The 27,502-nt window shown below is 44.0% G+C and overlaps 1 protein-coding gene across 1 annotated transcript; it reads right to left on the bottom strand.

Annotated features, from left to right (window-relative positions):
- Window positions 1–177: 177 nt before the first annotated feature.
- Window positions 178–27,502, bottom strand: CE3H16orf72 (chromosome E3 C16orf72 homolog). Its single transcript, XM_030300769.1, is given in 6 exon segments — window positions 178–3,332; window positions 15,018–15,194; window positions 15,197–15,229; window positions 15,232–15,291; window positions 26,131–26,211; window positions 26,852–27,502. Coding segments are annotated over 6 exon segments (822 nt in total). The 5' UTR covers window positions 27,078–27,502; the 3' UTR covers window positions 178–3,087.

Below are 27,502 nucleotides of genomic sequence, written 5' to 3'. Positions count from 1 at the left end.
GCAGGGAGCCCTTCTGGCCCAAAGACACAGCTGTGTGAGTTTAATCGGTCTCAAAAGCCCTCAGGGTGGGGGGAAATGGCAGGAAGGCTGGTTCTTTTCTAAAAGACTGAACTTGACTCGATCAAAAAAGTTAACTCGGATGTGGTGACCAAAACAAAACCGCAGACAAGCCCCATAGTTTTTTGGATTTTTAAATTATTATTCATTGAATGATTTAAGGTGTGTACCATGACTCCAGTTGGGTAAACCACATTGAAGAATTTGACTGTGGGTCTTTAGTTCAGCCAAATGCTTTCCATTAATTTTGCTCTATAAAATACTAAACATTGTAATTAAGTTTTGAATGCTTCAGCCATGCTCGGAACACTGCAGGGTAAGTAAGGATGAGCTCAACCCACTCATGCCAAGTGAGGGCGACAGCAACAGGTCTCATGAACCATGAGGTCTGAAAGAATCGAGGATCTAGCTTAAGATGAAGGGAGGTTCTGTTCCCACAGAGTAAACCGTTCAGTTTTAAAATTCAGCCTACACTGTTCTCAAGAGACTGAAAAAAGAAAATCAATGTCATTTAAAAAGTACCACACAATATGCAATCTTCCATGATTTGTCTGCATCTAAAATGGCACAATCAAAGGCTTCAAAATTCTAGCAGTCAGAACTAAGTTTCCTATGAGAGAGAAATCGTTTCCCTTTCTACTCCTAAATGTGAAGAGTTATTCTGTGCTCAGTGGGCACGGGAGAGCAGGGGACACAGAGCGGGGGTGGGGGGAGTTATGAGGAGGTTGACAAATCGCATTTGAGATTCAATGCAGTGGAAAAAAGTAACGAATGCTAAAGTTTTTAAAAAGTTTAATGGAGCCAATAAGGCATATAAATTGTGTTCTGGCAGACATTAAGACCTGCTTTCTCTAACCAAAGAAAATGGCACATGTTTTATCAAAATTTGACAATCGAGAGTAAAGGGTACTGAGATTCAGCGTCAGAGCACCACTAAAAAAAAAAACAACCAAAAATAAAAATTTAAAAAAACCTGTTATTCTTCGGAAGGAGGAACTAGAGAACCAAGGCAATAAAGGGAGGGTTATACAGGCGTTCCTCAATCTCAAAATCCTTCAGGAACAGGGGGTCTGGCCACTTGTGAGCTACGCTTCACACCACACCAAACGCCAATTCCAGAATCTAAATTTACAACGATGGAAAAAAAAAAAAAAAAAACAATGGTAACTCCAAATGCATTTCTGGGCATATTCCAAAGGGAAGCTTAAAAGTATTCCTAATACACAGGCTCGTCTGTTTCAGGTATAATTCTTCCTGCTATTATATTCAAACAAAAAAGAATGATCCACTTTTTGCAAAAATTTTCAAATACCTCACTTTCAGTCCTAAGTTTTACTATGGAATTGACTTTTGTTCTGTTGGGGTTTTTTTTTTGTTTTAAATAGGGCTATATCTATACGAATACAGAACATTCCTAACATTCCATTCACCTCCCACCCAGTCCATGAATATTATGGTTAACTTAGCAAAGTTTCTTCACAGAAAGATATTATTAAATGGCTGAAGGAATTGCAAACTTTAACAAAGTGCTGTGAGTAATTACTGGAAAAACCCTTCCACTGATTTGCAGTGGTCTTTTAAGGATAAAAACAGGAAGTTAACTGATACTGGACTACAAGTTTGCAAGGAAACATTTTCACTGTCCTACTTGATATATAACATAATAATATGATAGAATAAATTACAGTACCTGGCAGGCTGACATCAGTTCTTCATCTAAAAAAGACTATCATTCAGTTCAAGATATTAAAAATGAAGGTGAAGCATGCTCTAAAACATTGTGGCTACAAGAGGTCTTATAAGGGACCAAAAGAGGAATCTACTCAGAACCTTTATTTAGGTCTAACTAACATCTAGAGAAGCCTCCATGCGATTCCATCTTTTCCAGAATGAGATTCCAAACTGCACTCTTTAGGGGAGGGGGGACTGGAGAGTGGGGGGGTTGCTACTTAAGTTGCGATCACATTATTGGCAGATCGAAGACCTTTATCTTCCACCAACTCCAATGGAAAACTGCACAAAGTAGGGCATTCATGAAAAATGTAGATAGAAAAGGACACGAAAGACTGGAATACCTACCCTCCCCCACCATCCATCTCCCTCTCGCTAATGCAGAGCCAAAAAGGAAGCCCATCCTCCAAGTTCATGACCTCACTACCGTAGGTCCCCTTGAATGCAGTCTACAAGTTTACATTTACCATAAGGAACAGTACCCTGCGTGGGAAGTAGTACTTGTCTTAAAACAGGAGTATTTTAAGCCTACGGGGTCAATCTGGGGGGGCACTTTAATAATCATATTGCTACTTTTAGAGCGCTAACACACACAAAGTGAATCCAATAAAGTTCCGTGTATTGATTCAATATTAAGTATTAATTGCATGACCATCATAGCACCTCTTTACATCACACAATCACCAGAATTAGAAACTGCTTGGAAAACTAAAACCAGGGCACAGTCCCATCATTAGAAGTTGCACACTGTGGACTACAGAGAGACCAGGTGCACGGTACAGGGCCGCTGCAAAAACTGGAAGCCTGCAGATTTGACGAGGAAGCCAAATCGTGGGTCTGAGATCATTTTAGGAACCTGGCAATACTGTTGAAGCAAAATACTCAACGCAGCAGGAAATGGACCAAAAAGAAGAAGAAGGGGGGTGGGGGTATGAGGGGGTGGGGGAAGCATTCTATATAACCAAATAACATCTGATAGTTCCTTTCCCTTTGAGAATAAATACAGTTAAGGTCACTTTTAGCCTTGGAACGGATAATATGTTTGCCTATGATGATCTTGCTAATGACTACACGATGTCTGATGTCCTCTGCTAGGATTATAGTTTTAAGAAAGCCATGGTTACAAGAGGCATCTACTGTAAATACCTAGAGCTTCCTTTTTATGGCAACCACTATAGAATTCACTTGTCTTAAACAGTGAACAAGGGAAGATGGCCTCATGTTTCCTTTGCAATAAGAGTATATGTGGAGGATCGAGTGGCTTTCAAGCAGCATGGTGGGTGTGAAAATGTCTGTAGTTTAGATCATTCTGTTGCGTTTATGGGTTGGTGAGTCTGTAATGACATCGCCACACTGGGCTGAGGTACGCTTTCTAGTTCCACCATTGTCCAAGTGGAGTGCCATTTCTTCTGATATGAAAGTGTTCAAATCGACATCATGGAGTCCATTTCTCCTTCGACTAGCATTCGATCCACTGCTTACATGTGTAGGAGAGCCTGGGGTACTCGAACGCACGCTTATACTAGCCATTGCACCACTAAGACCTAGGAAGAAGAAAAAAGGTTTTAGAGTTGCTCAATTATTTAACCCTCTTGAAAGCAACCCACTTTACTTTCAATGTTTCATAGTGTCAAAGGAGGTCTGCCTGTTTTCTTAAGGAGTCACCGGGGGCAGTTATGTTTTCTTCTGGAAAAACGAATCGCCGGGCTTTTGGCATAGATGTTTCATTGGGAAGACTACCACTATTTACAATATTGGTAATTACCAACTCTGGGAAGCATATTCTGTCGCAAGCACCGTGTAAGGTGGACACACAGATCACAAAACCCTCCCGTCTACTCTACTGGGTATATACTTATAATTTATGGCTGAGGACAGCAAGCGCATGCTTTAAATAGGACATTTTGGTTATCCAGAGTCACGACCCCCATAGATCCCCCTATAGTGTGTGTATGTGCACGAAGGGGAGCGATGATTTCTAGGTCTGAGTGGGCTCATTCCAACTTCCCCCAAATGATCATCCAAAACCGTGCACGCTGCAGCCCAAAAAAGGGGTCACTACTGAAAAAGTACACAGGGACCTCAAGCACAAAGTGAGTCTGCCCTTGGATGAAACAAGCTATACGACCGCCCAAGGTCTGGACTTGATTGGTCTCCTCGGGACAACCTCACTTATCATTGTGGATGATCCCTCTGAGAAGGAGGTAGTGCCTATGGCGGTATAAAAAAATCCTGCTGCCTTCAAGGTTGAATTAAATCCAGAATAGACCCAGCACCCAACGCTGGACACTCATCCCTCAGATTCCTGAACAGTTAAGGAGGCAAACATATGTTCCACTCTGAAATGTTCAGGATGAACCTGTGAAAGGCCCAAGAGACGCCAGGAAACATTAACCACAGCGTTGATTTTGAAAACCTAACATCACGAACGGTGGATTTCCCTTACGAACTTCCCCTTACGTTATTCTAGCCTCACACAGGGTTTTTGTTATTGCTTGACTAAATTCACAGACTATGACCTAGGATACTCCATGTTCCCAAAGAACAGAACTTCTCAGATTTTAAAATGAGCTTAGAGGTTGGTCTGGTAGGGGCCCATTCTAGTTTATACTGTTAATGTGATTTAAATTTGAATGCTGAGAAAAAATTCTACCACATCAACTTTGACATTATTCTGACTCTACAAATACTCTGTGAACATTCTCAGGCTGCAGGCCTCAACAGCCTCCCTTATGCTGATTGTGTTCTGCAGCCCACACCTCTTCCTGCTCTCAAACTCCCTACCTGGTAGCCATCAGCCCCTCCTTGCTCTGCCTGTGGAAGATGCGTCCTCCCTCCCACTGGTGGCGAGAGGAAGGGTGGGCACGTCACTCCTTAGCTCTAAGCCATTATGCAAGGCTGGTGCCTATTTAAAAAAATATAATAGAGGCACTAATCTTGGGAGTACTTCCTGTGTGAGGCAGGTGTTACGTTAAGTACTTTTAATTTTCATCCTCACAGTGATCCTACGACATCCGTATAGTCTGTTTGCGGATGGGAAATGGAGGTTAAAAGGTTAAGTAACGACCCAAGGTCACACAGCTAGTAAGCAAGAGCTGCGACTCAAAACTTAAGCACAATCTCATGTTCCCCTTGACTGTTACACTCTTCAAGTCAACATTTTAGCATGAAGCGGCTACAGGGTCTTGCGCCTGGCCTCTCTCAGGCCTCGTGCTCCCACACCACCAGGAGAGCGGATGCGCATGGCCAAGTAGCTCTGGTAGGTTGGCCAGCGCCTCTCTTCCACCGTGTGCACCTGCTGACGCCTGGCCCCCAGCTCCTCCGGCACCTATTGCGCCCTGAGGCTCCTTTCCTGACTCTGCCACCTCTCTCCTATTTAGTCTCTGGCTGGCTCCGCTTCCCTCCTGCTTGAAACTCTCCACTCCTTCCTGTCCGCAGCCCGCCAGCTCCTTCCTCAGTGGCCTCTGCGGGGTTCACTTCCACTGGACAAGTTGGGTGCCACGCAAGGTGGTGTCCTCTACCCCTTAGCTTACCTACGGGCATCGTTTTCCACAGCACAGGGGATCTCTCCTGCGCACATGGGCCCATCCACAGTTCTAACTGCCTGCTGGACCTCTCCCATTTAACATCAAAAAGGCGCTACACTCTGCTTCTTCCTCAGGCCATGCAGGTTTATTAAAAAATAAATAAAAGGGAAAGAAACATCTTGGGCTCATTTCATGCAACGCGGTACAATCGTGTAGCTTCATCTCCACCTAACGTACATGGTGCCTGGCACACAGCATTCGCTCAATTCTGCAAACAGGGGAGTGCTTCAAAGTCTATCCATTTTGAAATGCACTGAAACCCAAACCTGCTGGCATTCATCCCCTCTCCAAAGCCAGGAAATAAACCCAGGTGGCTCTTGTCTCTTAAATCTCTGCCATCAAGTTTTTAAAAACTCAAGTTATTCCCAAATTGCTGGCATGTTTTTTTTTCCCCCAAGTTCTGTGTGCTGTGCTTTCTTTTTTCCAACCTAGCGGCCTGAAACAAACTACTAAAAGGTGTCCGTGAAATTAAAACAAGAACCTTTTCATAGCTGGTTCCTAACACAGGAAGTCCTAAGATAATTAGACTGCAAAATTTAGGCCTTCCGCACGAAACTTGGCTAACTTCAGTAATTAATCCCCTTTATCATTTGAAACCATCAAAAGAACTAACAACCCCCCCCCACCCTGAACCCCTCTTGTTAACATAGCAACATGTTTATTAACACCTAAGGACAAATACCCAAGGCTCGCAGAATACTCCACCAGAAGTGAACAGGCACATCAAGCAAACACTTCTATTGTTTCCACTGCTATTCTCCGTGAAAAAGAAGAGACATTAAATATCAATTTGGTCAATTTGAAAATTCCCCAGTAACTGCTGGGCAACTGCCATCTTTCTTCTGTTGAGTGTATGACTGGGGGCTTTAGTTGGGCAGCTCAAGTGCAACCACAATGTGCAACATGAGCTTCCTCCTACCTACTCTCAGCAGTGAAAATTCTTTTCAACATTTAACTAGCTGAAAATCTTCCCCAAAAACACTTTCGTGTCAAAAAAAAAAAAAATTAAGATTAACAACCAAAAAATATATTTTAAACAGCCCAAATTTATTTTACAAACCAATGACAGCTACTGGAAGATGCTTCAGGAAACCTTAGCTAAGCCACATGAACAATCAGGCCTATACAAGTACAGAGAGTCTGAACATGCTTCAGAACTAAAAACTAAGTTGTACAGCCCGAGGGCATACAACTTAATTTCTACCAAAACACACTTTTTCAAAAGGGCTATGGGAGTATCAGTTGACAAAAAGCAGAACAAGTAGTATGATTAGACAGAAAAGTCTCCATTGCTTAATACAAGATAAACTTAGCAGTTTTAAAGTTTCTGCATTCGTTTTAAATGATTAGTGCAGGAGGGAGGGGAAAAAAAAAAAGATTAGGATGATTTAATCATACTTTAAAAAGAAAGCTCCCACTGGAGCTAAAACAGTTACAGTCCAGGTTATAGGTATCTAGGTTACATGGTCAAATGTTAAGAGCAGCACATAACTATTATTTTCATACCAAGTTCATGCTTCAGATAATAAGATAATCCTGTTTTCAGAATTAATTACATGTAATTCCAGTTTACCAGCACATAGTTAGATCACATATAGGCACAGAAAGAGCAAATGCAGACCGATGCACCCCCCCCTTCCTCCGTCCAGCAGCCGGTGGCCTGGAGGCCGCCTCTACACTCTCTACCTGCTCCCCAACTCCCTAAGACTGAGAGCAGAGGGCCAGCCCCAGAGGAGAAAAGGCGGAGGACTGTCATTGTCGATCCACTCAGCACAGGCTCAGAACGCTCGGCAGATACGCTCCACCAGTTTTTTTCATCTGCAGCATGAGAGGGGATTTGAAATCCCCACAATTTGAACCAAGTGAGAACTTCCTGACTGGAACCCTAGGAAACTGGCATTCTTGCATTTCAAATGAATTGCACTATTCAAATGGACAGAGCTCCCTGTGCACAAAGTGGTGTTCTGAGGTTTTGAAGCAAGCAAGCACTTGTGTGTAAATGTCGTGTTTGAAATGCACCAAGGAAGGAGTTTAAATCACTGAAAAAAGAATTCTACTAAGATTTTAGTAATTTGAAGTAGATACCACTCCCCACCCCAATATGTAAATTGTAATACTGAATTTTTATTGAAGTAAAGCACACTAAATCAAACCAATTACAAAGATACATGTGTCACACCAAGAAAACATTTTCAGTTATGCCGACAGCCCAATGCTTTCAGTTTTTCAAAGACAATTTTAATGCCATGGGAAAAATGCTCACGACGTTAAAATGAAAAAAAGATACAGTACCATATATGCAGTATGATCTCAACTATGAAATAATTTTAATATTTATACATTGAAAAAAAAAGACTGAAAGAAAATGCACCAAACATTTAACTGTGGTTATCTCTGTATAGTCAGATAACAAGATACTGAATTTTTTACTTTTTGGAAATTTTCAAACTTTCCAAGAGAATGTTATTTGTAAATCAGAAGACTAGTGGAAAATTTAAACTCAAATGTTCAAGTGCTTCGTAAACTACCAGAGGACATTAAGTACTAGGTGCACGAACTGGCTTTGAGGCATGGCTGCATGGACTCCTTTTTCACATCAATGAAAAACTGTCCAAGAAAATTTTACTGCAACTTCCAAACAATTTTGTATCATTGATGGTAGCTTTAGTGAAGTCCTACCCCAGAAACTTCAGCAGCTAATATCTAATCTTAACATAAAGAAATGCCAAGTTTTCATCAAAAATTTTAATGCTGTTAATTGCCTTCGTTTTCCTCATTCCCAAAAGCTGGTTTGAACAAAGGCCGTAATTTAGAGATCCCAGCCTTCAGAGATGAATTTTAATTAAAGAACCTTCTTTGAAATAATCATTTTTTTAAGCATTTAAGAGAGGCGATTGTTTTGGTGCATTAAATCTCTTACATCTTTATTTCCAAATAAGTTTTTAAAAAAATATTTTGCTGTTAAAATAACTACTGACAGTTCTGTTATTTCAGGAAGATGCAGACACGCACACAGTAAGTCTCTAGCACTGTCCCACACGCTGCACAGGGAGTGTGGGCAAGAGAAGGGAGCACCTTGACAGGTGCATGGATTTCCAGTTAGTCCTCTGCAGTGTTACAAGAGTCTCCTTTACACTACTCCACCAGTGTAAAATCGCTTAACCTAAGCACCGGTGCGGTCAGAGTATTTCTAAACATTTAGCTCTAGGATGGAAGGGGACAAGAATCATTAAGGAAGAGACAGAACCAAGCACGATTACTTAATTTCTTCTTAAATGTACTGGATCTCAGGTGAAATTGTATCAAGAAGCTTTGCTCTCACTGGAATTTCCTAACTTCTCTTCTGTACCACTCTAGAGCACACAGGCCAAACGATGTGCTGACCAAATTAACCAAAGCTACAAAAACCTGTGCTCAGAGGAGTACGAAAACCCTACTGGTTCAAGCTGCCTGGAATCACAGCTTTCCATAAACCCTAGGAGAAGGTGGTATCAGTTTTATACCCTGAGTATGACAAACTAGGAATAGGCCCTACATTTTTCCTAAGTTAAATTCCTACCTCACCTTACACAATTTTCTGAAAAGCCCTACACCCAGTTTTCTCCATGTCCAAGAATCTGTCAAGCAACTTAATGATTTAAGAGAACAAGAATCACCATGTACGTAGCCCAGAGAAGACTAAAGGCAAAAAAAGCAAGTAGCCATAAATGGAGTCTATGAACTCTGAAGGCAATGTACCGTGCGTCAATCTGACTGCCTAGGTTTGAACACTTCAAATGCTCTCATAGAAATCTATCAGGCTAGAAATTCCTCAAAGACATTACCTAACTCCTCTTTGTATCACACAGGCCCCTACCACTAGTCTCTAATAGACTGCATGGTATTTACTTTCAGTAAAATGCTGGGCAATAGAAAAGGCTGCATAATGACAATATATCCTTTATCTTTAAATGACCACCCCTTCCACGGAAGGACATGAAGTGCAGAAATCAGAACTCATAAGACCACAGTCACCAAAAAAAAAAAAAAAAAGGCAGGATTTCAAACTAAAAAGGATTCAGACTTCAGACTTCAATACTTAAAGAGCTGCTGGCTTAACTCACAAAATGCTTTCTTTGAAAAAACAAACTTTCCTTTGTTTGAAATTCTCCAGGGTCATGTAAATGCTGGGTTGCCTAAGCCTCTTTCAGTACTTACACTGGTGAATGTAGCATCCCACTGCCTTTTTAAAACTTCCTATCTTAAACACCAAAGGAACTTAAAACTGGACAATGGGAGATCCTAAAGCCAAATGCCAATGTCAGCAACGGCAGTGCCTATTATGACACGACACCCTGCATGCTAGGGGCCTGAGTTTGAACTGATGAATTCTACAGGACGACCCAGGCCCAGTGATGTTAATTCCTAATACTTCAGTCAAGAATGCCATCAAAATGACTTCTGGAACACAAACCAAGTGTTTCTGTTTTTTACAGAACAGTCTGAACCAGGGCCAGAACCTACAAAGACCATCCACAAGATGATGTGAGGAGGCTTTAATGTCGGTATCAAAAGAGCGAGCGAAGTCTGACTTGGTATCCAGCTCCTTCTCCCAATCAGCTCTCTCCCCCCTTCCAGGAACGTATGCCCCAATCTTACTCTCGACCCTTTCCTAACCCGCGTGATAATGAACAGAACTCAGAACGAGGAGACCAGATTTCATCTAAGGCTTTCCAGATATAACACTAGCTTGGGCAAGTCAAGTCAAAATCTGTCCATCCAGTAGAAAGAGAACCTCACTAACTCCACAGATTTATATCAAGATAAAAAAAGTGCAAGATCCTAGCAAGCAACATAAGTTATAAACAGTAAGTTTTAAATTATCCTTCCCCTCTGGAGTAATATATGCAATTTAAAAGGGCATCCTTACTGAAAAGAGGAGGGAAAAAGTACCCTCAAAGGCTACCTGATCTCCAGGTCTACTTTTGCAATAAAATGCCACCCAGAGGCAAAGAGAGCACTCTTTGCACAGGACTCAGAACTAACCGAAAATCCCGCTTCTCCCAAGGTAAAAAGGTATTATGAAAGGGTAAGTACCTTGCTTCTCATTTAACCTAACACCTTACAAAGACGACTGCCTTGGAAAAGTAAACCATCTTGCCCAAGGTCATACCGGGAATGTAGCCTACACACAAAAGCCTAAATAAATATTCTTCCTACTAAATAAACCAGAAATACAGGCCCCGAACCATTCACCTTCAAGCCTACTTCTCAAGGTTCACCCATGGCGAAAACCCCAAGATACAAATTTCATGTATTTTCTGATGTCTTTAGAGAAGAAAAATAAGCCTAGGGATCTTTCCCACCCCACTCCACCCCTAACCCCATGGGGGAAGGACCATAAATGCACAAATATGGAGGCACAGTGGTTAAGAGTGTGTATACAGGCAGATCCGGAATACCTATTCTACCACTTACTCATCTGTTCCATCACAGCCAGATACGCCCTTTCTTCATCAACAAAATGGTAGTAACTCCGGGCAAGTGTAAGGTTAAATGAGAACCTCCTAAGCTGAGTTGCTTGCACTAAGTAAACACTAAAATAGCTGTAATGGTACATCATCCTCAAAACCCATTCAAGTCTTGGTTGTTCTAATTTAAGGAGTTTACTTTGTAGCTCTCCTAAGGTACACCATTACTTCTACCCTTATTATAGTCATCTGGGGATCTGTGATCCTCAACTCTTTCTAAAGGTTCTCTGCACCCACTGTACTATATATTTTCACATAACAGACCTCTGAACTCTCTGTTCAACTTAGAATACATCTAACACCAGGTTCTTTGCCAAGTTCTAGTAAAGGCAGAAACTTTAAGACCAGGCCCTGCCCTAAGGTAGCCCCATGTTGGAAAGGACAGCCAAAGAAGCAAATCTAAAGAGAAAGAGCAGATTAACAGCTCAAGGAAGGCTTCAGAAGGGAGAACGAAAGCTTCGTTAGGGAAGAAGCGTTTGATCAGTCTTAAAGTATGAGCAGGCGGAGGGAAAGAACTGGAAAAGAGCACGGAGCTATTTCACACATGAGACAGTATAGCTAAGATATCTGACCCACGGTGAAGATCCAATCAGAAGGGCCTTTCAGTGCTGGGTTCTGACTTCAACGTATTTCTCCATCAACAAAAGTCATTTTTCAGTCAAGTGACGAGACGGAAAGGACTGCCCCAGTGGCCTCAGGAAACACGGACTGGCAACTGGGTCATCTCAGAGGCAGGAAGCAAGAGCAGGAAGATTATTCCAAGAGCCCAGGGTTTATCTTCTCCAAAGAGCCTTCCCTTAACGTACAGCCAGTCTGCACTGTAAAATGTCCCTTTCTGCCCTTAGAACATCATACACAAACCATGCTCAGGACATTAAATTTTCCAAGTATGTGTTGGCCTCAGTAAAAAAGGAAGCACTCTTCATTTATATATTCCCAGAGACAGCAGAGAATCTGCCATGTACGCATCTGGATGGCTCCATGAGGAAAAGCCAGGTATTTGCTGACGGGGCGGGAAGGGGAGTCCGCGTGAAGCCCTGTGTGAGAGCCCTGCCTGCAGGGGTGGCGTGGTGGACAGGAGAGAACATGCGCGCCTGGCAGGCCGGAAGTGGGCAAAACTGCAAGCAAGGGGCCTGCAGAAGGTGGCGAGAGCTCGAAACCGCGGGAGTGAAATCTAAGTCAGTCAAGAACCTGAGGAACGTCAGAGGCTGAAGGAGCAGACAAAAAAAGACCAAGAAAGGAAAACTCCAGATGAGAAGGCATGCCTAAGCCACATCATCAGAAAGGGAGACTGAGAACCACCAAAATGGTCCAGGATTTTAGGTCCATCTGAAATCTTCTGTTACGTTAAAAATGAGGCGGCAGGTCCTAGCTGCACGTGTAGCACATGCCTGTGTTTCCCGGACTTCTTGGTGAGTTTAAGATCCAGATGACTAGATGCCATGGCACTCAGAAAAAAGCGACCTATGCTGCAGACAAGAGCCAGAACAAGAACAGGACTGATTATGTTCTGTAAGCTTCAGTAACCAGCAGATCTGACTGAAACTGCTTGCTAACCATCTGATGGATGTATGACTGAAATTGGGTTCGGTCTGAGGCAGATGAGGTACTAATCAGAGGATCTTACTATCACACACAGTGTAAGAAATAAATGTACCTGTAAGTACCTTAATCTTTGCCATTTTTCTTCAAATAAAATGTGTATTTTAGATAGATTTAGGGTGCTTGGTACAGGGTTTAGGAACTGATAAAGAAAACTATGGTGTGGGGGGGGGGGAACCATCCTGTCTTATAAAAAGGGATAGAATGGTGTGAACCCCCTACACTCATGTTTGCGGTTATAAACTTAAGAAGTTTGCTTCAATACACAGTGCTTCTCCTATGCACCCCTCCCCCACCACCCCATACCCTAAAACTTCATAAATTTAGACTCTCCTTCCAATGCAGATTCCTAAGAACTTCAATTTGACTTCAATTACATTTCACAGATCTGGTTAAGCAAATTATATGCAAAACTAAATTCTGACAAGTATGTGCCCTGAGATGTCTCCAAATATGTTTTAAAAGATCATCTAAACAGCTTTCACTTCAATTTATAGACTATCCAATAAATCAGATCACTAGGACAGCTGGTTACAAAGTTGGTCATTAATCTACCTTACAACTTAGTTTACAATGCCCTATTTCTAGAAATCATTCCAGTCATTGTAAACACTCAAACCAGACTAGCATTCTCAACACATCGATGTCCTCTACAAACCACTATAGGACAAGACACGATGCAATTATGTTTCTGTACACTCTTTCAAGAGGCCATATTACTAGACTGTTTTAAGACACAAATTCAGGGTATGAACCTTAGGAGTAAGAGTAAAGAGTACACTGAGTCTCCACTATATTCTGGACTTGTGCTAATGGGTAACTTTATTGAAGGGAAAGATTATTTTTCTACATAGCTTTATAATTATGAACTTTCTCAAACCTCACAATTTAAACTTAAGTCAAAATTATAAATAATCTCTTCTTAAAACTACATTGTTACTAAAACTCCAACAGAAGTTCAGGAAAATAATAAACCACAAGTTGAACAGTCTAAGAGGGGTTAGGGGGAAGCTGGCCTTTTCACAAGGTATACAATTGCCACTAACATTTCGTAACAAGAGTGGCATCTGTGTGTCTTAAAACTATCTTCTTAAGTATAGCAGAATAGAGAAAAAGGAAATCTTAACGAGACAGGTATGGAATGAATCTTAAATTGCACTTGACAATAAAGAAAATCAGAATGCTTAGAGAAGCAACCGCATACGGCCCTACCATGCGCAGACAGGACAGTCACCTGACACTACACACGCTTCCAATCATTTGTTCCAAACTTAACGGTAAAAGATGTGAACTCTGTAACAAAGACCAGATGGACCTCTTTTTTGCCTGAGTGTCAGAGGTTCTGATGCATGACTATTCCACTACATGAGACAGTGGCAGTCCTAAGTACTATATCCATACATCAGGGACTTTCTCTTGCAACAGATGTATTTTTAACTTATCAAACTATCAAAAGGGAAAAAAACACTGTTCCAACCCCAGGTTCTGATGAGGGTTGTAGGTAAAGAATCAAGGTCCGCCGAAGAGAACAAGAACATAAGCATTAAAGCTTCAAGGATATAGATGTCCTCTGCATATATATCCCACCCTTTTTACTACAAGGTTACTTGGTTTTTTAGATGGCCTATACTGTGGCCCAGAAATGTTGACTTCTAACAGGACTCCTGACCTAATTCACTAATTGCTTCTCTCTGCTCAATCACATGCACCATTCAAGTTTTCTTTTCTGTATCTACTAAGTCTCATTACTTTGTTGTTCTTTTATTTTCACAGCAGTATTAAATGTCCTGTAAGTACCTCTCCCAGTTCTATCTGGAAATCTGTATGAGAGAGGAACAAACAACAGACTTGTTGACTGCACATCCCAGGCTTCTCCAGTAATACTTAAACCCCTTGGCCAAGAATGCCGCCTTCTGGCAGGTCTGGCCTGGGGAGATAGAGATGGACTGTCCTGACAGTCCTGACTATCAAATCAAGGACCTAAGGGACAAGAGACATAAGGAAAATCAATCATTCTTACATTTGTCCATTCCCACCTGGGTCATCAACTCTCACCTTTGACAGGCACACTCAGTAACTTACAGGGCCAAAGGGAGTCCCCAGGAGAACAGCCCAACAATTTCCTGCCTCACTTGCCTGCTGCTAACCAGGTTCTCCAGGCAATTGGAAATATAACAGAATTCTGAAGACACAAGAACTTCCTGTTTGACTCAGAATAATAGGAAAACATGTACAATAAGAAGTATAAAGCAATAAATTCTAATCAACGTTGCAAGATTCTGTTACTGTGACACTGATAAGCTCAAACTAACTTTCTAAAAACATTTTTTAGGATAGGCTAGCTAACATTCAAAAATGGCCCAGGTAAGTTCTTAGCTTACATTCTGCGTAAACATTTCTGGAGCATTTAGTTACTAGTAAGAGACAAAACACAAGACAATATATCTGGACCTAAACCTAATGTGTAAAGGGGTCCACAGGCACACTCTTAACCACTTTTCCAAAGAAATATGTTTTAAACGGCTTTTACCATGCAGAGCTATGGCTTCCCGGAAGGGTTGCAAATCAGTCTCTACAGATGAGCTAGTTTCCGTTGAAGTAGCTCGGTTAGGGGACACTACAGTCAGTCTTGGGGGAGCTCTAGAGTTTCGTGGTGGAGGAACTTTCCCACACAGGAAGCTGATCAAATCTTCTCTACGAATAGTCTTCTGCGCTTTTTAACCCAAGCCAACACATCCTTATGCGTCGTTGATAGCCAATCTGAATTCCAATATCAAAACTTCGCTGATGAGTATCCACGCTTTCTGTTAGGAAAAAAGAACAAGAAAAAAGATACATCATGATCAGCAGAGCCATGCAGCATTCTCTCCTAAGAGAAAACCATTTCAGGAGCTAACCAAAATGAGCATCATGAAGATTGGGGTTCTGGAGATCTATCAGTAATTTAGTCAACTGAATGGTATTTCATCCATGTTTCAAGTGTTATACGTGGCATTAAATCTTCACGGTCTAAATTCAGAGCTAACATCACAGTCCTAGAGCTTCTGCCTTGTTCCTTAAAAAAATAATAGTTTTATTCATTACTTTAAAAAAATTATTTTAATGTTTATTTTCGAGACAGAGCATGGGTGGGGAAGTGGCAAAGAGAGACAGAGACACAGACTCCGAAGCAGGCTCCAGGCTCTGAGCTGTCAGCACAGAGCCCAACACGGCACTGGAAGGCACTGGAACTCACAAACTCAGAGATCATGACCTAAGCTGAAGTCAGACGCTTAACTGACTGAGCCACCCAGGTGCTCTGATGGATACGTTATTAAACGTGTATCAGTACTATACTCAGCTTCACTTTAGAAAAAAAAATACCAAGACGACCTTGAAAATGGTACTACGGTCCCCCTGGTGCAAATGAGGAAACAAGGAAGTGAATTACACCGAGTAACTCTACCAAAGTGTAAGAATACATACGAGAGCTGGAATTTTGCTCCAGAGTCCATGATTCTTAACCACTAAGCTCTACACTCAGAAAAGAGTGAATTCCTGGGGTGCTGGGTGGCTCAGTCAGCTAAAGTCTGACTCTTGGTTTTGGCTCAGTGAGATCGATCCCCACGTTGAGCTCTGCAATGACAGGGTGGAGACTGCCTGGGAATCTCTCTACCTTTGTCCCTCCCCTGGTCGTGCTCTCTCTCTCAAATTAACTTTAAAAAGAATAAAAGGAAGGATGTGAATTCTCACAATTCTAAATAGGAGCATCACATCATTCAACAGAGAACTAAATATTACAAAGCACTCAGGCCACCTACATTTACCATGTCATTTTGGGGATACACTCTTACAGATCAGTTCAGCACCAAGAACTGGGAACACACTGAAGGCAGCAGCAAACAATTTAGAAGTGAGGAAAAATTAATTCTGATTGACCAGTCAACACCAACACCAAACAGCACAGTGGAAACAGAAAAGGCTTCCTTTCCCTAGTATACACTTGGATTCTGCTTCCAGTCCCCCAAAAGTTTCCCATCATTCATAATCATTCCCAAAAGACCTTGCATCTAAAATCTCCGACTGGCCTCCCAGTCTCCCTGTAAGTACTACCCCTCCCAGTATACAGTAAGCCCAAGTTTTCAAAAAAACAATCTCTGCTCTTCCCATGATTTTACACAGTTGGAAAAAGAACCGGGAAATTTAAGCCACTGCAATTTATTTTTAGTTGGACTGCTCTGCTAGCAGAAAATCATGAGTATACTTCTATTGACATTAAAGAAAATGGTTTCGGGGTGCCTGCGTGGCTCAGTTGGTTAAGCATCCAACTTCAGCTCAGGTCATGATCTCATAGCTCATGAGTTCGAGCCCTGAGTCAGGCTCTGTGCTGACAGCTGAGAGTCTGGAGCCTGCTTCAGATTTTGTCTCCATCTCTCTGTCCCTCCCCTGCTTGTGCTCTGTCTCTCTCTCAAAAATAAATACATAAATAAAAAGTTTAAAGAAAATAAGATGGTTCCAAGGCACCTGGGTGGATCAGTCAGTTAAGTGTCCAACTCTTGATTTCAGCTCAGGTCATGATCTCAGTTTGGGAGTTTGATCCCTGCAACGGACTCCACGCAGATGGAGTGGGAAGAGCCTGCTTGGGATTCTCTCTGCCCCCCCTCTGCTCTCTCCTTCTCTCTCAAGAAAGAGAAGAGAAGAGAAGAGAAGAGAAGAGAAGAGAAGAGAAGAGAAGAGAAGAGAAGAGAAGAGAAAGGAAAGAAAAAGAGAAAAAAGGAAAGAGGAAGGAAGGAAGGAAGGAAGGAAGGAAGGAAGGAAGGAAGGAAGGAAGGAAGGAAGGGGGAGGGAGGGAAGAAAGGAAGAAAAAGAAAAAAGAGCTGTGTTCCAGAAAGAAACACAATAATCCAGACATCACAGAGAATCCCAAACTGCCATGAATTTGCATTATTAAACAAGATGGCAAGAGGGCAGCACAAGCAGAACTTTATAACAAGGCCTGTTCTTTAGATGACAAATCCCTGTTGTTATTAAAAAAAAAAAAAAAAAAAAAAGTTTTTTTAATGGAAGAATTTGTCTATGGGAGCACGCTTTAAAAATAGTAAACTCCAAGGGCGCCTTGGTGGCTCAGTCAGTTAAGGGTCTGACTTCAGCTCAGGTCCTGATCTCACAGTCCTTGAGTTTGAGCCCCGCATCAGGCTCTGTGGTGACAGCTCAGAGCCTGGAGCCTGCTTCGTATTGTGTGTGTGTCTCTCTCTCTCTCTGCCCCTCCCCTGCTCGCACTCTGTCTCTGTCTCAAAAATAAATAAAAACATTTAAAAATTTTTTTAAAAAAAGTAAACTCCATCACAACTTTGAGAAGAAGATTATTCTTATTTTAAAGATAGAGAAAGCAGCTTGGGAACAAAGTAATTTCTCTAGTATCTCATACTAGAACACCAAGTTACAATGTGAACGAACAGCTTCTGATTTCTCCTTTCATCAGAAACAAAGCAAGCATGAAATTCATTTTAAAGATAAACAGCATTTAGAAGGATACTATAGCACTTTCCATCTCTTAAAGACTCCACTGAAGCTAATATCAGGACTAGGTAAACTCTAAAATGACCTTGGGAAAGCCGGATCTAAAAAGAAGAGATTCTGAAAGCACCGGAAGCATTTTCAGAGAAATCACGTCTTTGAGCAAAAACTGATCCCGTGCCACAGCACCAAACATACATGTGTACCTAGAAGCAACCAGGTTTCTACAAACCCACCCTACCTAAAAGAATGATTATACTCAAGCTCATAACTGGAGAAGGGGGTTTCCAAACAGAGTGAGGAAATTTTATTTTTCAAGAACCAAATGGAAGCAGGCCCAGAATTGGAAGTACAGAGGGGGGGAAAAGTTGGAAGTGCAAAAGGAGTACAAAAAACAAGTGCAAATAGGACTGCACAGCGCAAACCAAGATGAAGTAGTCGTGTAAATGTACACCTGGCAAACCAGACACCAAAAAATTCTCCATAAACTGGATACAAAACTCAAGGGCCAAAGGGAGGGGGCCACCAGAAGCGGTTATTTAAAAAAAAAAAAATGACAATTCAGGGAAGAAAGCTAAATTTTGGTTTGTTCTGATTGAGAACACAAGGAAATCCCAAAAATCAGATCTGCAAGGGACTGGTTTTTTTTTTTTCTTTTTTGAAGTAGGCTCCACACCCAACATGGGGCCTGAACTCACAACCTTGAGATCAAGAGCTGTATGCTCTACGAACTGAGCGCCAGCCAGGCCCACCAAAGGAGGGCCTGATGCTTCAATCACAGATTTGAACAAAGTTGGAAAATCCAATTATTCACTGGTTTAGATGAAAGACGGTTATGTAAGTTGTGAAGCTCTTTTAAAATTTACACAACTAAAAAAAATGTCTTCCCAATTGACCAATTATTTCACCTCAGAGATTGAGTCTGAAACAACAGAACCAACCAAGAACACACTAAATATGAGGCATTTTCTAAAACATGGACTTTTTTTTACAGGTTAGAAGGTACAGGAAGAGAAAAGCAAAAAATGACATTCAAGGTCTTCAGGTACACCCTTTTACACTGCCGGGCCCAATTTGGTTTTGTACCATTAACAGCATATCCTGAAAGGCGAATCCAATCACCTCACCACCCAGATTAACCCAATCTCAGTTACTTCCCTAAACAGAAAACGTCACATTGATTGACCCTAAAGCATTTCAAATACAGTCCTCATGTTTAGGACTTTAAACTGTTGCTTGGTTGAAAATAAAATCCTCCCATCATACCTTGCACTAAACAGGAGACAAATGAATACTTACTGGAGAATCTTAGGCCTGACTAGGCTAGATTTTAACGTCATCACAGGTTGATTTAGTGAACAGCAGCACCGTAAACATGCGCAAGGATGGCTTTCTGAAGGCTCTCAGCCCAAGACTGCTGTGACTACATCTGAACCTTGACAAACAGACATCCAAATTCTAGAAATGCAGAGCACAGAAACTGTGGGGACAGTCTTATGTGCAAAGCTATTTTACTGAAGCCAAAAAGCCTCTGTGCAGCAGGGCCAGAAGCTTGAAGGTTAGGCAAACCCCAAGGGCATCAAAATGTCAACCCAACCTTTAAGCACAACACATTCATTTCCTTATTCAAAACACAAATGGACTCGGACAAGTCATGGTAGATGTCCCATGTTTCATACTTTAAAAAAAAAAAAAAAAGGGGGGTTTTATATAAGCAGCTGAAACGGAATTCCAGATTTTTACAGGTCTAATCCTGTCCCCACTGGCAGGGGACAAGAGGCACAGAATCATCTGATTACCGAGATGAAGACCAAATGCACAATTTTGTTACTTGCGACACCGACAAGATTAACCCAATCTCACTGTTTATAGCTTTTTGACACTCACAAACCTTATGGGAGTTAGCCAGAGCAGACCTCCCCATTTCAGAGACAAGGAACTGGACCTGAGGCTCAGAGGGCCGTGCCTGGGAGTCAGGTGAAGGGACACAGTTCTTCCCCAACCAAAGAGAAACCGTCTCCCACTCTCCTTAGAGGGTCTACACACTGTGAGAACATACTGCTAGACCAAAGTAACATTTGCAAGGAATACTAATGACTAAATATCTGAACTTAGAAACGCGTCGGCACTAACCAACCAGTCTGCCACAGGGCAAATAAGTATGAAAAAGGTTTCGTTACATACAAAGATCTGAGCTACAGGCAAAATAAAAGCCTTTCCAACAGTTTTGAGAAAAGGACTCCTACATTCCCTAACAAAGCAGTGTATCCAAAAAGAAGCACTCCCTTGTAGCTACTTAGATACTCAATTTTCACCCGGCACACACAACAATGGAAAGGAGCCAGGGAAGAAATGCAGTGGCCTCATCTGCCTGGCATCCAGTCCTCACCCTGCCTCTCCGAAAGGGATTCCAAAGTTTCTGTTTGGAGAGCTCTAGGGCGAGCTTTCTTCACATTCACTCAAGAGGTGGAACACGTGGTTTAGTGCTCATCTCATCTGCACAGCCCCAAACAGTACCTACGATACTGGTTCAGATTAAGCATGTGACCCAACTCTGGCCAAGAGCCGGTAGAAAGAAGTCATCTGCTGGCAGCTCCCGGAAAAGAAGCGCCAGGGCTCTTCAGCGTCAGCGAGTGACCCGAAGACGCAAGCTGCCAACGAACTGAAACTAGCCCCAAAACAAAGCTCGTGCTTTGCACATACACGTGCACACACACAGTGTAGAGAGCCGAGAGCAGGGCAGACTGAATTAAATCCATCCTATCCTCAGCCTTCCAGCCAGAGAGGGGCCAACCCATGCCCACACCACTGAAGCCTGTCTGCCTTGTAATTTCTGCTTTATTTGCATCCAAAACATCCTTTTACAGAAAAGTTGTATATAAGAAAAAGATTGTCGGGGTGCCTGGGTGGCTCAGTCAGTTAAGGGTCCGACTCGGTTTCAGCTCAGGTCCTGATCTTGCGGTTTGTACGGCCAATACCTGCATCTGGCTCTGGGCTGGCAGTGTGGAGCCTGCTTGGGATTCTCTTTCTATGACCTTCCCCTGCTCGCGCTCTCTCAAAATAAATAAACTCAAGGGAAAAAAAGACTGTCTTCTACAAAAACTGACAGAATCCACAAGGGATATTAGCGATTGAGGCCACTACTCCTTATATTAAAAATAAAACTTAAGACTTAGAGAACAATAATCCATATTAAGGCGTTTCTGAACAAAGCTTCAAAGGTCAATAATGGGTTTTTTACAGGTGAGTCACAAACCAAGTCCACTAAGTCAAATTTTAAGGAGATGAAATTCTATTTATCTCCAAGTAGAACATGCTTTCTCTGACCACTGATTTAGACACCAAATGCTCACCACTGGGCCCAAATTCTCAGTACATCCTGCTCACCCTCACTCCACATATGGTCTAAGATGGCTACACGGAAGTGAGACAGCATATTATAAAAAGGATTTGGCATCAAGATATCTCAAAAATAAGGACTTAAAGGGCATCGTGCTATTTTTCTCACCTGCCAATCCAATTTACATTTAGTCCTTTTAGGGAAAGATAAAAAAGGAAAGTACTTCCCACTAAGCTTTTTTCAACACAAGAAAAAAATGCAAAGACATGGGGCACCTGGGTGGTTCAGTCAGTTAAGCGTCTGACTTAGGTCCAGGTCATGATCTCACGGTTCGTGAGCTCAAGCCCCACGTCAGGCTCTGTGCTGCTGGCTCAAAGCCTGGACCCTGCTTCGGATTCTGTCTTCCTCTCTCTCCACCCCTCCCCCATTCATGTGGTCTCTCAAAAACAAAGGCGAAAAAAATTTTAAATTTTTAAAAATTAAAAAAAAAAAAAAAATGCAAAGGCAAAAAATAACCTAGAATTTCTTCCCTTTATCTTAAGGACTTCCCAGAGCCAGAAAAAGCTGAAAAACAGAACTTTTATACCAACAAGGTCAACACTCACCTTGCCCCAGATACCCCAGCACTAAACTCAGATCTTGTCCTCTAAGGTATGGGTAATGTATCCCCAGTTACAGGGGAAAAAATGAAGGAGCACAAATGGTGAAGCATCTCCCTCCATTACCTGTCTTCAGAACCATACAGCTAAGTACTGACAGCCCAAAATCCAAACTCCGACAATAGCAGCAGCTGCCATTCTTGCAGCGCTGGCTTTCTTTAAGCACTGCTAGAGTAGACATGCCCCCTGGGCAAACAGTGCTCAAGGGGAGAACCAGAAACATCTTTAACCCCCGAAGAGCATCAAGAGAAACCTCCCAACACAGATGACAGAACTCACTATGCAACTCAAGTTTCTGATGCAGTTTTTAAAAGTCAACACAAGGGCACTTAGCTGGTTTAGTCGGTGAAACATGTGACTCTCGACCTCAGGGTCATGAGTTCAAGCCCTACACTGGGTGTAGAGCTAACTTCAAAAAATTAAAATTAAAAACTATTTTAAGGGGCACCTGGGTGGCTCAGGCAGTTACGCATCCCACTTCAGTTCAGGTCATGATCTCACGGTTAGTGGATTCGAGCTCCACATTGGGCTCTGTGCTGACAGCTCAGCACCTGGAGCCTGCTTCAGATTCTGTCTCCCTCTCTGGCCCTCTCCTGCTCACACTCTCAAAAATAAACACTAAAAATTTTAAAATTAAAAAAAAAAAAAAAACCATTTTAAAGATAAACGGGAGGGGCATCTGGGTGATTCCATAGGTTAAGGCTCTAACTTCAGCTCAAGTCATGATCTCGCAGTTCATGGGTTCAAGCCCCACATTAAGCTTTGTGGGGACAGAATTGAGCCTGCTTCGGATTCTTTTTCTCTCTCTGCCCCTCCTCCACTCACTCTCTCTCAAAAACGTTAAAGAAGAAAAGTCAGCTAGGGAAATGCTGAGAAGTGGCCCTGTAGGGTGAGAGCAAGCATTGGCTCAAGAGCTCTGCTGAAGAGCTAAGGTACCTTGCAGCCACTTTAGACTCACCACTGAGGCCCATGGGATTAGCCTTATCCCAGGACAACCACCAGTCCAATCTCTCTTCTGGGCAAGGACCTCCCCCCCTCCCCAAAACAGGAAGATGTTAGCATTACATAAGGAGACCAGTACTTTCCTACTGAGGAATCAGGAGACAGATTGCGACTGGCACCCAGGAAAATGCAGGGGGGTGAGGGGAGGACTTTCAGAAGCAAACCACTAGGTGTGGTCCAGTATTTCCCAGGTTAAGCATGAACTTGGGCTAGATTGAAATAACTTAAGTAACTTTTCACTCCCCTCTTCAGTTGCAGACATCAGAAACTGTACCAGGCCAAGAACAGAACCTGACTGAAAAGTAAACAAACATCGTCCTCTTTATATTTACCAAAACAAGGTAGAGATGAGAACCGACCATCAAGATTTTTTCTTCCCCTTTCCAAAAGAGGATACCAAAGTCTGGCCCTACTCAGTGGAGTAGAAGGAACCACACACTCCATTTTGCTGAATCCTGTCCACGATGAGGGACAACTCACTCTCCTCTAAATCCTTCGAGCCGAGCCAAACCACACTAACACTTGATTTTTCAAAAAGCCCACAAGCAATCAAAAGATCCTCAGTTAAGCTTTTACCAACCTATCTGAGCTTCCAATGTGCTCCCTTTAGGGGTTATCAAGAACCTGGTACAAGTGCCAACCTCTCTGTCCCCAGCCTGGAAAAGGAGCCATTTTTAGCTTTAGTGTTTCATCATATAAAATACTGAAGCAGTGTCCACTTAAAGAGACCCTCCAAAGCTTTCCCCTTGTAAATTACACGTAAACGTTTAATCAGAGCTATGAAGGATGATTTAGATTTACCACTACTCCAGGCTGCATGCACTGGTGACACTACCTTGCTAATTGTACCAGTTCTATTTAAGGTACCTAATTATTTCTACAGCTGCATTCCTGGTCCCCAAGCACTTCACCCTGAAAAAGAGGAACGTGAGGCTCTGCAGAGCATGATCCTTTCTCTGTCAATCAGTTAAGACTATGTTGCCACACTACCAAATACCACAAACCACAACTTACCTTTCCTAACAGGTAAAGAAAGATAGATTTACCTTTACAGTAACACAACACAAAATACAACGAGTTCTAACAATCTAATACTCACAATAACCCAAGAACATCACATGATTTTTTTTTTTTAAAAAACTGAAGCGCTCTCATTAAATCTTCTGAACAGAAACAATATATTACAAAAAGTAATTTCAAATCCAGTAATCAAATTAGGGATAATTTCAGAGTTCAGCTTTTGAACGCATCTTCTTACCTAAGGCAATATACAAAACTGCCAGCTTTAATTCTAAACGGATACATCATAAAAACACACAACAGCACCAAAAACTGAACAGAAAATCTAGGGGACATTCGTATTTTTGCATGACCTAGGCAAAGAGCTTGGCATACAGAAGCACCAAAAATGGTGCCATCCCCCAGCTTCAAACAAAAAGCAACTGCAACAAACAAATGAACTGTAGTACCTCTCACACAACAAATCGCTACTCAGCAAAAAATAAGTAAAAAATAAAAAAGGAGGGGCAGAATTCACACCTTCAGTATGAACTCAAGGGATCAATCTCAGAAACATGGGAAGTGGATGAAGCCAGGCACAAAAGACCGCATACCATAAAGCTCTACTCATGACCTAATGGAAGTGAGAAACTATATACTACACACGGCAATCAGATCAGTGGTGCCGCGGGCTTGGGTTGGAGGTAGATGCTTTCTCTTAATGTAGGTTTATCAAATTTGACCTACGATTCTTAAGAAGACTGACTACACAATATCCAAATTATACTCCAAGAAAGGAGTTTTTAAAACAGGTATTAAATATTTCAAAATTCTCTGGATGAAAACAAGAGCCATTCCAGACAATGCTTAACACCCTCAAGCACTGATAAATGTTAGAGTAATTCACTCAAAAGTCAAAATTTAAGGAACTCACCTACATAGAATCAAAGTTGACCACTGAGACAACATTTAATCGTTTCCTTTTTCTTGCAAGCCTAGACTGAGTTCCTCCTTCCCTAGAATTAACATTCCATTCACCAGTTTGTTTTCAAATTACTGTCCCCCAAAACTGCAAATTCCACCCAGGAAATCTCACAAGAAGGGACATTTTTCCTATAGAATGCTGCCACCATTTGCACATTCTTACACAAAAATGAGAACCTGAAAAGGCACTCCACAGCCTGTGCTTCAACTCGTTTTGACAATTCTGAAGTGCACAAAGTCCATTACTGCTACCAGCAGCTTCTACAAGTTTGAAAACGTTTGATTTAATTACATTTTTCCTAAGATTAACAAATTCAAATCCTTTCTCCACAGGAACCTTAACCCCAAAAGACATCAAATCCAAATTTCCAAATCTTCAAAATCGTAAGACACAAAATCTAATGCCATCGTTACTGAGAACGCACAAAGAGCAAGAACCTTTACTTACAGATCTTCCGGTCACTGGGGGGGCGGGAGATTAGCCCCAAAAAAACACTATCATAAAGCACAAATCTACCGATACAAACTCTGGTAACACGTTTCCTGCCAATAATATACAATCAGGTAGATGGCAGCTCTGAAAGCAATTATTCGAGGTTGCTAGGGAAGAACAGTACGTTAACGTGCGCACAGATTATTCCCATCAGCTGATTTTCAACGCACTCAAATGCTACCAAAGTACCTTGGTCTAAGTTGCCTAACTCTCAAGAATCCTTTCCAGGAGCTGCTCACGTCGGTCTGTGGCACCAAACCATAAACCCTTTTCTTCCCTGGGCGACTTCTGCGATGAGAAGCTGCACCCCTCTCGGCTTCTCAACCTCAGCACTACTGACACTCGGGGAGGGGGAGCACGGTCTCCTGCAGGGCAGGATATCCAGCAGCCCCCTCTCGGCGATGACGTTCAAAACTGCCCCCCAGCGTCAAATGTACCCGAGGCAGGCGAAGAGGGAGTCAAACGCCCAGCTGAGAATCCGTGCTCTGGCCAGGCCACCCCCGGAGCTCTCTACCCACCAAATACTCCAGGCACTCGGCGGCCGGGTTCGGCAGCAGAAAAGGCTCGGGCAGTCCGGGCCGGGGTGTCTACCTCCCTAGCAACGCAGGACTCAAGCCCTGACGCAGGCTGCCCTTCCCCTCAGGCGGCAATGCAGCAAGGTTATCTTTACCTTTGTAGAGGTTGGTGACGGCGGTGGCTGCGTTTTGGAAGGGGACCCAGAGAGAAAGTCCTGGCTGCTGACACACTCGGTCTGAAAAAGTGGGTGAGGGGTGCAGGGGAGAAAAAAGAAACACAAAAGACACAGAGAGAGAGGGAGAGACACAGAGAAAGAGATGTTATTTGGGCGTCAATCACTCCGAACGGCCATATTAGGTTTCGCCATTTTGTTCCAGGGTTTCGGGATCCCACACTCGCTGCGAGGACGGCAGGCAGGGGGTCGCGGCGGGGACGAGGCCGAGCCGCGGGGCTCAGAGGTGCAGCCCCCCGGGGCCGAGCCGCGCCCGCCGGAGGCGCCCCCTCCCAGTCCCCGCCCCGAGGCCGGCTCCGGGCACAATGGCCGGCCCCGCCGCCTGCCTTCGCCATTTTGTGAGTGGGAGCCCCTCCCCGGCCCTCCCGGCCCGAGGGGCGCCGGCAGCCGGGCCCGAGGCGCGGGCGGGCCCCCGGCGGCCCCAAACGGGGGCGCCCCCAGCGCCGGCCCCTGCTCAGCCGCGGCCCTCCCGCCGGGCCCGCCCCCCGCGCCGCCATCTTGTGAGGAGGGGGCGGCGGGGCGGTGGCGCGGCGGCAGGGCCAGGGCGGCCGCCCTCGGGGCTTTCCGCCGACCTGCCGGCCCCGAGGCGGCTGCGGCGCCGGCGGCGGGGCGGCGGCGGCAAGATGGCGGCGGCGGGCCTCACCTTTGTAGAGCTGGGCCACGGCGGTGGCCGAGTTCTGGAAGAGGTGCCACAGCTTCTGCTGCTTGTGCTCGGGCTGCGCGGCGGCCGCCGCCTCCTCCTGCAGCTCAGGGGGCAGCTGCTCGTCCTGCTCGGCCTCGGCCAGACACTGCCGCTCCCACTTGGAGAACCAGTGCTCGGGCCCGTGCTCCTGGATCTCGGCCTCGCCTTCCTCCTTCCGCTCCTCCATCCTCCGCGGCCTCCCGCGGCCTCGCCGCCGCCGCCGCGTCCTCCTCAGGCGGGGCCCCCGCGGGAGCGTCGTCGTCGAGCGGCCCGGCGACGGGGCCCAGCGACCGGCGGCGGCTCCTCGCGGCGGCCCAGACCTCCTGCACCCCGACGGCCTGCGAGCCCCGCCCCAAGGCCCCACGCAGCCCGGGACGACCCCCGCCCCGGGCCTCCCCACCCCCGGGCTTCGCGGAAGGTCGCCGCGGCCCGGAAGACTGCCGCCGCACCTCGCGTCGCCGGCCCGAACCCGTCTACCGCCCGCCCATGGCGCCGCGGCCCTCCTAAGGCCGCCGCCGCTGACCGCCTAGCCCGCCGCACAGCCCGGCCTATGCCGCCGAGCCCACCCCGAAGACTGAGGAACGTCGTCGTCGCCGCCGCCGTCGACGCCTC

Source organism: Lynx canadensis, chromosome E3, assembly GCF_007474595.2.
Source record: "Lynx canadensis isolate LIC74 chromosome E3, mLynCan4.pri.v2, whole genome shotgun sequence".
NCBI lineage: Eukaryota > Metazoa > Chordata > Mammalia > Carnivora > Felidae > Lynx > Lynx canadensis.
Note: the sequence above shows the minus strand (reverse complement) of the source record. Positions and strands in the feature narration are given on the sequence as shown.